Source organism: Saimiri boliviensis, chromosome 13, assembly GCF_048565385.1.
Source record: "Saimiri boliviensis isolate mSaiBol1 chromosome 13, mSaiBol1.pri, whole genome shotgun sequence".
Taxonomy (NCBI): Eukaryota; Metazoa; Chordata; class Mammalia; order Primates; family Cebidae; genus Saimiri; species Saimiri boliviensis.
Window position 1 is genome coordinate 43,306,545 of NC_133461.1, and position 12,174 is coordinate 43,318,718.

At 39.0% G+C, this 12,174-nt stretch overlaps 1 protein-coding gene across 43 annotated transcripts in view; it reads right to left on the reverse strand.

The window, feature by feature from the left end:
• The window catches only part of DTNA (dystrobrevin alpha), a 373,295-nt gene that overhangs the window by 32,692 nt on the left and 328,429 nt on the right, over positions 1–12,174 (reverse strand). For all 43 annotated transcript variants that reach the window (XM_039463796.2, XM_039463794.2, XM_074383596.1 and 40 more), the window contains 2 exons: positions 9,383–9,470; positions 5,860–5,957 (listed from right to left, as the gene is read on the reverse strand). In XM_039463796.2, the coding sequence (XP_039319730.1) occupies positions 5,860–5,957; positions 9,383–9,470 (186 nt within the window). The remainder of the gene's footprint in view (positions 1–5,859; positions 5,958–9,382; positions 9,471–12,174) is intronic.

The window sequence follows — 12,174 nt, forward strand, 5'->3', positions numbered from 1 at the left end:
CGAATGGAAGGTGAACTTGGTGCACAAAAGAGTGGCTTTCCATTTTGGAAGGCTAATTTAAAATTGTCTCCTTCACAAAACCCCCAGAATCAGGAGGCTAATGACTAGTGAATCCTTATACCTTTCATGGGTGTGGTAAGAAGATGGAACTGTAATTCAGTGGTTTTTCAATCTTTTTTTTTCCTTCCTCCTTGGGATTTCATGGGAGAATCCTTTCTTTAAAAGAAATATACCATGGACACCCAATATGTCAGACAGTTTAAGAGGGGGCTGCTGGGGTTAAAAAAATGAGGACAAGTCCCTATGTTGCTGGCCCTTCTCTCCCCTCCCAGGTACCCCTGAAGAGCCCTCAGGATACCACAGAGCTCAGCCTGAAAATCAGTGCAGTGGGATTTCCAAGATTTCCTCTAGGGCTAACACTCTAATATTCTATGATTCCTGCTATTTTTCTTGATTCTAAAAACAGAAATACAACAGAGCTATTTAGTCCAAGGAAGGAAAAGAGAGCAGCAGCTCTGGTATGAAAAAATAAAGAAGAGATGTAACATGCATTGAGTAGTTAGTCTGTACCTGGTAACTCTGCTGTCTTCTTTAATATTATTTTATTTCATTCTATAACAGTTCTATTATATATAGGTATCATTATTATCTCTGTTTAATGAATGAGAGAATCCAGGCACAGACCAGTTAAAAGATTTCCCTAAGTTCAATGACAGGTAGGTGGTAGAGGTGATGTGAATCCAGGCTTGCTAGCCCCAAAGCCCACATATATCAGCCTGCCTCAGTCTTCTGGTTCTTGCTTTGACAGGTATAGCCAAGATAGGCTGTGACTTATACAATATAATTTGAAGATTCCTGGTATTCCTAATACTAACACTGACTGGCTTCACCGAAGGTGCTATGATGAACCATTATCTTCTAAAGATCATTGCTGAAATGTCCGTGGATTACCTAGGGTAAACAGAGTCGTTAAATGAAGTGAGGAACTCTATTTGACTCTTAAGCTCACAGATCTGATTACTGGGTTGTCATCTTAGAGACATGCGTTCCCTGGGTGGGTTTTCATGGTGTAGTAGTATTACCTGAAGGAGCATTTGACCCTGGGATGTCTAGAGAGCACCAGTCTGCTGGCTCAGAGAGAGGAGCTCAGGATGGACTTGCTGCTCATCAGAGATGGGTTGGGGAGCTCTAGAATCCACAAAATAACTCAGGGACAGAATGAATCTCTCTGCTATCTTTCTCACTCTTATTTCTTCTCTCTGTAGTCCTTAAAGACATGCATTTACAGAGTGTGATCCAAAAATGTCCAGGAAACAAGCAACAGGAGTGATATTAAGGCATGGTCAGGGTTGTTGGGACCTTCATGGTGCTTCCTGCTGATTCTGGAATCAGAAATAGACCCACATGGAGGCAGATATTCCTGCGGCATTTCCTCAAAAGAAGTCTTGCTTTCCCCGAGTGGAAGCAGAGTATTGGAAGGGAAAACAAAGTGCTCTGAAGAAGTGGAAGAGTTGGTTAATCAACACAGCAACTGAGATAAGATATTCGTGGGCTTGTGAATTTCTATGTTAGTCTTTTCTTTCTAAGAAGGGATGTAGGCGTGATGCTGGAGCTTGTGCAAACTCTGGTCAGGGTTGACTTACTTTTGATAGTCCACAAAGCCCCTTTTGACCTTGATGTTTTATCCCTTATTCCCAACCCCCAACCTGTGGCTTTTCTCTTTGTGTTAGGACAGATGGATAGGAGGAAGGAAAGAACAAGAGAATGAAAGAAAAGAGGACTGCTAGTAAAATCTGAGTTGTGTGAAGGTTGTCGTTGGAAAGTCTAGAATCCGTAAAGGAAACTTTAGAAATGAGTAACAGAATCTTGTAAATTAACATTTCAACACTATTTTACCTTTGTCTAATCACCTCCTTTTTGGGTTCCTTTATTTTTATTTCTGGAACCATCTATCTAACATAGTTCCTCATTACTTCCCACCAGCTTCTAATCAATCCCTTGTAAATGCAACCTGCATATTTAGTAAGCTATTTTGCCACAAGCGTGGACATTCTGTCACTTGCCTGACCACTGCTGTCCATCATGACAGGACAGAATTAAAATTATTTGGTCTGGCATACAAGTCTCATATACTGATGTTTTCATTTTATTCTTCATTTTGATCCTTCAGTGTTAGCCTGGTAAGTGTCTTGTTGCTTTTCTCAAAGTCTATATGTATTTTTACCTGTAATTCTATCTCCCAACTTTCACTGCAAAATTTCACTGTCCTGAAATGTCCTAAAATTTCACCTTTCCAGATGTGGTGGCTCACGCCTGTAATCCCAGCACTTTGGGAGGCCAAGGCAGGTGGATCACAAGGTTAGGAGTTCAAGACCAGTCTGGCCAAGATGATGAAACCCCATCTCTACTAAAAATACAAAAATTAGCTGGGCATGGTGGTGCATGCCTGTAATCCCAGCTACTAAGGAGGCTGAGGCAGGACAATAGCTTGAACTGTCGGGGGTGGAGGTTGCAATAAGCTGAGATTTTGCCACTGCACTGGAGCCTGGGTGACAGAGTGAGACTCTGTCTCACAAACAAAAACAAAAAACGACAAAATAATCTCACTTTCTTTGTGAAGTTTCCCTACTCAACCTAGACCACAGTGATGGTGAAGTGGGTCACGTTGGGGAAAAAGAGTAGAAATAACACCTCACTTTTAAATTTTCATCTGTAGAATGGGGATGATAACAGTCACCCTGCCTACCTTAAATAGTTGTTCTGATGATGAAACTATATTTGAAAACGTGTACTTCAAATATATTTTGAGGTTCTTATTCTCGCTCTAACCTCTGAAAACAAAAACCCAGGTTTCTTGCTGCTGCCACCTGGAAGCTGTGATCATGTTATTAATCCCAGCTGTGGTCCATTCCCCACTGAATGGCTCCGTGCTTGTTAGCAATCATAACATGTTTTAGAGAGAATGGACTAAGGGACGGAGAAGGGAGTATGGAATGATATCTGGTAGAAACTCCAAATGAATGGACTACATAGAAAGCTAAGTCCTTCTTCAGAAAACGGCCTCAACTCTGGGATAGTTCATTCGGCCTCAAGCTGGTGTAGCCTTCCAATAGCAGATAAAATGGTTTTAACACTTTTTTCCTCCTTTCTTTAGCTCTTTCTGTTGCCTTTATTATGGGACACTCACTTACTTACGTCTGTTAATTCTGAGTCATTTTATTTCTTAAATAAACCTTTCCTACCACATATTATTGGTTTACTTTGTTGACTGAGAAAAACCAAAACAAAACAAAATTGCTTTACATTCCAATTTTAACATTTGCTGAGGTTATCAACGGTAATATTTTGTTCTAAAAAAGCTGAAACTTTGGATGAAGTCTAATTGTCAAGAATTTAAAACTGGTCTATTTTGCTTTTTTTTTTTTTCTCTTGCCATGCTCTTTCCAGTGCCCGAATTGATGTAAAGCGTCAGTACAACAAATGAGGACGGCCCCTCCATTCTCTTACTCCTCATTGTCATCATGGCATCAATACTCACACAAGCATCCCACGAACCTGAGCTCCCAATGGTTCTTTACATTGCTTGCTTCAAGCCCTCCACTGGCTAGCTCAGCTCATACACTTTCTCCAATGCCTGACTGTCTCCACCTTACTTGTATCCTTCAACTACCCTTTCCTGTCTTTGGGTTGTTTCTCCTACCATATTTTAAGTGCCTTTGCTCATTTTAAGCCTTGGCTCCCTTCTCTCAATGCTTTTTTTCTGACTTGGCATAATTACTTGCACATAGTAGATATAATAAATGCTATATCAAATAGAATAGGTAATTTTACAGACATGCTACTATCCTGAACAAATTCCAATTTGTATAGCTACTTTTTTTCCCTAATTCTTCACTATGCATCTGCTCTTTCCCTTCTTAATTCTTTCCTCCTATTATTTGATACATTAAGAGGGATCACACGTGACAAACTTTTTTTTTTTTCTTTTTGTATTCCAGCTCTAATGTGAGTACATCTCCCTGGGGGTTAGAGTAGGGTAGTAGTTTCAAAGGCGATGGAGTCATGGTGTCACATTTATGAAGCTATTTCTATCCTAATTTGTAGTTTCCTAATGATGACAGCCAGATCTCAAGACAACTAAGCCAAAAGCTTTCCTTACAAGAAAAAATATGGAAATGTGCCAACCAGAGTTTGCACTTTCCTTTTTATTCTTTCTTAATAACTTTAAAGAATACTTTGACCATTTATCCTCAAATTCTCAGGGCACACTTTACAGGCATGAAATAATTATCACAACCTCCTCCTTTACTCCACCAGTTTGACCTCAGATGTCACATCAGTGTTTAATAATGGAATTAAGTCTGGAAATGTTTTGGTGCTGTTTCAAGAAATGCATTAATAGAATGTGTTAGGTTGGTGCAAACATAATTGCGCTTTTTGCCATTAAAAGTAATTAAAAGTAATGGCAAAAACCGCAATTATGTTTGCACCAACCTAATACAAGTCGTTCCATGTTGGGTTTCCTCAGCACTGAGTTTGAGATTTAACTCAGCCCTTCATCGTTTTCTTACTCTCTATATATCTACTGAGCTTCTACAATTGCCAGCCCTGGTTCTCGGCTCCAAGAGCCATTTAGCCATGGCCTCTGTTCTCAAAGAAATTCCATTTTAGTCAGGGAAGACAGACAATAAATAAAGAAACAAATGCACAAATACAGTTATTTCAGATAGTGATAAGTGACACCCTCACACACAGGGGGATGTAATCGAGACTCATTTCTGGGCTAAGAGCCAGTGGGTAGGATTAGACAGGTGGTCTTTCAGGAGGTGACATTTAAGATGAGGCCTCAGTGATGAGAAGGAACCATTCACGCAGAGACCTGGAGGAAGAGCTTTCTAGACTGAGAGAATGACTAGTGCAAAGGCTGTAAGACAGGAGGAAGCCATGGGAGGTGGGAGTGTACGGAGCAAGGTGCGCTGAGGCTGGAATGGCAGGAGGGAATCAGGTCAGGCAGGACCGTGCAGGTCACAGTAAGAGGAGTGGGATGGAACTAAAGTGTGATGGGAACTCATTAGAGGGTTTAGATCTGAAATGATGTATAATTGATGTTTCTGAAAAGGACAAGTTGAACTGGGCGGTGGTGGAGATGAGGTGGACAATTTTTGGGGTGTATGCCGGTGGAGGTAGAATGTGAGTCAATTTGTGTTGAATAGAGAAAGAACATGCTGATGGGCTGCAGGTGGAGATCTTTGGATATTTGGAGAGCAACTGGGTGATGGTGGTGTCTCTCCAGATGCCTCTTTAGCTCAGGGTTCTTCCAGGGGGCCTCTCTGGTGAGCCTCCTACCTGTTTCTGGGTGGTAGAGACACCTTCTACCTTGTATTCAGGAGGGTCCTCCTGCACTAGACAGCTCTTGAACAAAATTAAGTATGTCAAAAAGGAAGTGAGATCATCTGGCGTCCCCAAACTATGGCCCGCGGGCCGCATGTGGCCCCCTGAGGCCATTTATACAGCCCCCCGCCGCACTTCAGGAAGGGGCACCTCTTTCATTGGTGGTCAGTGAGAGGAGCACAGTATGTGGCGGCCCTCCAATGGTCTGAGGGACAGTGAACTGGCCCCCTGTGTAAAAAGTTTGGGGATGCCTGACTAGAGGAACAACATTAACTGCATTGACATCTCAGAACTATACACATACATGCACACACAGACAGCTTTTCAGAAGCGAGCATCACTGACTGTAGGTACCTTCTCTTGAATATGCATACGAGGTGTAAAGCCCTGAAACTTTAAAGCATGACCATAGGTTATTAATGAATGTGCATGTTGATCAAACAAGCCAGCACATCTACAAAGCCTCACCTGTTCTTGTTTTCTAGCTCGGCAATCAGCTGCCTTTGCTGCTTATTCGCATCGATGGTGAAGGAGATGTCAGGAGCACTTCTCTGCTGAGTTGGCTGCTGTAAAATATGTAGTTTATAAGATTTCATATTGAGAAGTGAATCTATGTATTTGGGAAGGCAGGAGTCATGAGATATGCAGACAAGGAGGAGGGAACTATTTCTATCAAAACATAAAAAGCAAATACGTAAAACTTAATTGCCATTCTCCTATGGACCAACTTTTCTGTGGATCTGGAGCACACCTGTGAGGTGGAAGGCAGAAAAGAATTCTCTGGCAGACAAATACACAAAAGGTAGGAAAAATAATTTTTCAGCTGTCTGACTGAAAGTCTCTGGGAAGCGATTTTATTTTTGCCACACTGTCCCCATTATACCTATTCTTTCATTATAGGTGGCTTTTTAAAAATGTTGCACTGTTGAAAGGGTGCTTTCTCTATAGTTACTGTTCAATTACTGCAATGCACAATTAAAAATATGGTTTTAGGTCAGGCATGGTGGCTCATGCCTGTAATCCCAGCACTTTGGGAGGCTGAGCTGGGCGGATCACTTGAGGTCAGGAGTTCGAGACCAGTCTGGCCAACAGGGGGAAACCCCGTCTCTCCTAAAAATTCAAAAATTAGCTGGGTCTGGTGGCAAACACCTACAATCCCAGCTACTTGGGGAGCTGAGGCAGGAGAATCGCTTGAGCCCAATGTGGAGGTTGCAGTGAGCTGAGGTCATGCTACTGCATTCCAGGCTGGGTAACAGAGCAAGATTCCATCTCAAAAAAATAAATGAATAAATGAATAAAAATACAGTTTTAAAGTAATCATTAAGACGACTTACTTTTCTGAGTTTTCTGATCAACAAACTTTTATGTATTTCTTAATACACACGTGTAATTTTACATTGATGAATTCACATACTCACATATATTCCTTGACTTGCTTTGTCTACCTTCACACCACTCCAGCTCATCATTTTCAGTTATGCAATCAGCTTTAACAAATGGTATACCTGCCGTTATAGCTTTCTCCATTCTCATATAAACAGCGATATCATTAATCATATCATACTATATATATATATACATATATATACATATATATATATATCTGTGTATGTTTATGTATATTTAGTCAAGGATTTATTTAGTGTTGGTTTACAAAATGGGGTCAGATTATGTACTCTTGTCTGTGTCTTGCTTTCTTTGCTTTACAGTACATTTTAGAAATTCCTCCATGGCAATTTTTATTGTTTTAAAAACAAATTTTTAAGAATCACAACTAATTTTTCTAACAAAGAATGCAAAGCTTTTTAAAATGGCAACTGTTGCCTAAGCCAGATGCAGAGAATCTTGTCCTGCTTTTTAATGTCCATAAACCTAACTGCAGGAAAGATTAAGTTTTGTAAAGGTTTGGCTTTTATTAAGCTGTCTATGCTTTTTAATTCGCATCTCTTTTCAGCAAAGAATGACTTGTGTAGCTAACAAGAAATTTTGAGGTCCTGTATTTTAGATTCTACATGACTTTTGATAGCTAATTCTGGCATATGGCAGCCTTGACCTGTGATTCAAGATTTTCTTCTGATTTCATTACATAAGCTTCCTTTTCTGGCATATACTTTATGTATTGATAAATGGTAGAAACTTATCTGAGCCAGTTGTAAATTTCAGTCATTGCCTTGCTATGTATATTAATAGATCAGGAATTATAATGCAAAACATTGACCGAAGTAAATGACCTTTCTATCTCCTTTCTAACCAAGTGTCATCTTACTAATCATGATTTATTCAGCTAATCATACTATTCTTAATATGTAGTTATGAAGAGATTTACAAAGTAACTAGAATTAATGTGTGGATGGTATCTTTCCTATGATGGATCCACAAAGGTTATATATAGTGTAAGTAGGCAAGGAACACAAGTTACTAATATTCTTCAGAAAGAAATGGAACAAGTTAGGGCACACATAAATAATAGCATGTGCATCTAGATTTGGCAATCTGCCAGGGATCACTAATTCAATTGCTGAAAGGGGTGGGGAAGTAGCCCAAGTGAGGGAGGTGAGCAGGGTAGGGGTTGTGGCAAAGTGCCACACGCTTGCTCTGTCCGATGCAGCAGAGGAATGCCTCCACTCCAGCTGCTTGCTGTCAGAAGGAACACGCATCTGATGTGGTCAGTCTTTTAAGATAAGATGAAAATCCAGACTTCCAAGGAAAACCATCTGATTTGTAAGTCCTGACGTCTAATAAATAATTGAAAACACTGTGGTGTCCAGCAAAACATTTGGTCTGCAGGCTGCAATTTTGTAATTGTTGGTTTATGCAGCACTTTAATACATTTTACTATCTCAGTGGATGCTAATAACAGGCCGCACTGACATATATAATAAGTATATGTACACCTATGTACAGGTGAGGAGACTGAATTCAAAGAAGCAGTGCTTTGCATGAGGTCATAGAGATCTGAGACACACATTGCTAATCCCATATCTTGGTATACCATGGCCTCTGTTTATAGAGGTATATGCATGGATAAAGGAAGAAAACTTGGAAAAGAGGGTTTTTTCCAGAAACCATGTTTTGCCTTTACTTTCAAGTGACTTCTGGAGGGGTTGCTTGTCCTAAAATCTAGTTCTCCCACATTCTCAGCTGCTTTTACATTTGCTCCTTACTTATGGCCCTGAAGATTTCATATATTCCAATTATATCTGTTTTATCATGTCTGATTCTGGGAGCACATGGTACACTTTTAGGCTGCCCTGGATCCCTTCCATCTTGCTCATGTTAGTTTCTAACAGTGTTATAGTAACTGATGTCAGAAAGCAAGTGCCAGGGCTAATGCAATGGGTCATTATGCAGCTCCCTTCTGGGATCATTAGGTTAAATGCTCAACATGAAGAGCTCTGATAACTGCAACATCTGATGTGAGAGGTGCAGGCAAAAGCTTCCCCACTTGCTCCCTTGCCACTCATTGTCCTTTGTGACACACTAATTGCAACTCACCCTCAGTCAGCACAGATGAATTCTCAATCAAGGTGTCGAGCTGACAGTTGCTTTTGTCTTAGAGACAGACACAAATGGAGAAAGCTATTAGCTCTATTATTTCTACTGGCATATATTCAGTGTCACTTACAACTATTCTATCTTAAACTTAGTGCCTTCACTAATCACACCTGCTTTAAACACATTAAAGGAATCACAACCAGTCCTTGCCCCCTTCCTTGGGTCTTCACATGGGGTTGACAGTGAGTGAAGGGGGATGCGAGGATTCCAGCTTGATTCCAGGGTCACACTACTGTGGATGGTTTTGTTCCTCAAGTCTTCCATTTTTAAACTGTAAATTCACCACCAAGACACCACAAACATAGCAACAAACACATGCATAATAAATTAGCACGAGTTGTCCTAGTAATTAGCACCAGCTATAATAACAATAACATGACATATAAAATTCAACAGATGATGCCAACAGATGAATCCTTTTACTCCAACTACTTACAGACGAAGAGGACTCTGCTGCCAGCCTTGCCGCATACCTGGCGATTAGCCTGTGCTCTTCATCAAGCCGGTTTGAACTCTCAAGCATGCTATTAAGAACAGAACAAGAAGGAGACTGTTAGGCAACTGAGAAAGGCAGCTGCAGTCATATTACCATCAGGAGTTTTTACTATTTCAACGTCCCAGTGCAAAAAATTTGCAAGCTACGTAAAATCCTGTTAGATTAACAATCGCAGACTTGAATTCATAACATGATCTAATATGTAGTCCGGAAGGTCATTAATAAATCCTGTCTTCAGTCAATTCAATTGTTTTACTAAGAAAGCCTCACAGAGAAATGACTATTCTAATCAATATCTGATGTAAGAAGAATTTTTCCTTATATTTATTGACTTTATAACGTTTTTTTCTTTCCTTATTACACAAGTAACGTGTGTTCAAAATTGACATGATAGAAAATATGAAAGCAAGAAGAAAGAAAAAAATCTTGTGATCAATGTCCAGTGATCCCTACCTGCTGGTATTACATTCTCATGTAATTTACTTCCCCTTAGGATGGGCTAGACTTACTAATCTGCTTTTAATAAATAGCATATGGCAGAAGGAATGGAATGTCACTTCCGAGATGAGATTATATAGATACCATGGCTTCCATCTTGGGCTTGCTTGCTTTCTCTTTAGCTCTCTTGGGCTGTTTGGTAGGAAAGTAGCTGTCAGGTCATAAAGCAGTCTTTATGGAAAGACCTAGGTGATGAGAAACCCAAGCAAGGCAATTACCAGTTGAATGGATTCCCACTGGCAGAGCCATTAGAAGAGATCACAGCCTGAGGTGACATCTTGATTGCAACCTCATGGAAGACCTTGAATCAGAGGGACCTAGCTAAGCCAAACCTGGACTCCCAACCTACAGAAATTCTGAGATAACAAATGTTTGTTGTTTTAAGTTACTAAGTTTTGGGATAATTTGTTATGCAGCATAAGGTAACTAATACAAGTCTCATCTATAATATTACTACCTATTTATAATCTGCCTTTTATATTTATTTCCAGAGAAACAGAATTATAGTAGTAACTCCTAATGACATTACGGAATGTTTTAGTGTCTCCTATTCATTTACAGAAACTATTCGTACTAGAATAAGGATGATCTGAGTTCCTAAAAACTAATGCAAATAGAATCATTATTAATTCTTCCATATTTCAGAAAACTTCATTCTCTGAAACCTTCCATTCAAGATTAAGTTTTGGGTGCCATTAAAAATAATTCTAACAAACATACCAATAACACTAATCTTGTTAATAGACAAGTTTGGCTTATTGGCTATTGTAGTATGTATCAGTTCAGAATCAAGACCAGAAACCAGTTCCTCTCATTCATAAACATACTTATATTCTTCTGCATCAGTTTTTATACTTAAAGCTCTTCCTTAAAGAAATTAACTCATAAATACATATTAAAACCTAATGTAGATAATGGGTTGATGGGTGCAGGAAACAACCATGGCACGTGTATACCTCTGTAACAAACCTGCACGTTCTGCACATGTACCCCAGAACTTAAAGTATAATTTTTAAAAAGACACCCTCTTATGCAAATATTAAGATGGTAAGAATTATTCACTACAATCACTTAGATCCATATAAAGTAATATACAATTACATTTCATTTATATGTACATTTATAAATAGAGTAAACATGAAACATAGTCTCTTAACCTTTGTTCTGAAGTGAGAAGATGGGTGAAAGTAATTATGTTCTTCCAGCATTTTGGCTATGTTATTGCCAAATAGCTCATCTCTGATTGGCTGAATCCACTAAACAACAAGTTTTTTTTCTGGTCATTCATAAGACATTCCTGTCTTCATTATCTCTGCTCTAGTCTATACTCTTTAAATATGTAAGCTATAGCTATTTTAATTTGAATATGTCCACTCTAGACTCAGCCCTTTTCTCTGGGCTATAATAAATAACTAGAAAATACCTGAATTTCCCTGTCTAACAATTAGATTTCTCCATCCTCAGAAAAAGAGGCTTCTCTTTCCTTTTGCTCAAATGAGATAACGTATACAGAAAGCATCAAAAGAGTGTGATGCCTGAAACACATGAAGTGTTCAAAAATATTAGTTAATACAATGTTATTATTTTGCCTTTTAAGTGACATGTTCATATCCATTAGTGATTTTCATCTCCTTCAAAATATCATCTACCATCCAACAATTATCTAGAGCAGTGCTTTTCAAATTTTACAGTGTAAGCCTATCACCTAGGAATCTTGTGAAAATGCAGTTTCTAGTTCTGTGGTGGTGGGTTAGGGTAGGTTGGAAGGATGGGACCTGAGAAAATGAGTTTCTAACAAGCTTCCAAGAGATGTCCATAATATTGGTCAGGTGTACTTGTTCGACACCGAGTATCAAGGATCTAGAAGATCTTGAAAACAAAATGGAAAACACAAATATGTGAAATGAAGCCTAAATATAAATGATATAAGAAAGAAAGTTTTTCATGAGTATTTAACAGATACCCATGCAGCATATGTGATATTTTATAAACATATCCTTAAGATGGAAAATTTTAGGATACGGGGCTTATATAATGTATAGTATCAATCCCAGTGGACTGAGATTTTATTCAGTACACAAGCTTAGATTTGGAGTAAGAAAATAATTTTGATAGCAAAGGCAGAGTTAGCTCTGGAAAACTGATGCTTTAAAGCAGATGTTTGTCTTTATAAAACAATGTCTGTACTCTGCAACATTTAAAAATAATAACTAAATTCCTTTTTACAACTTCAA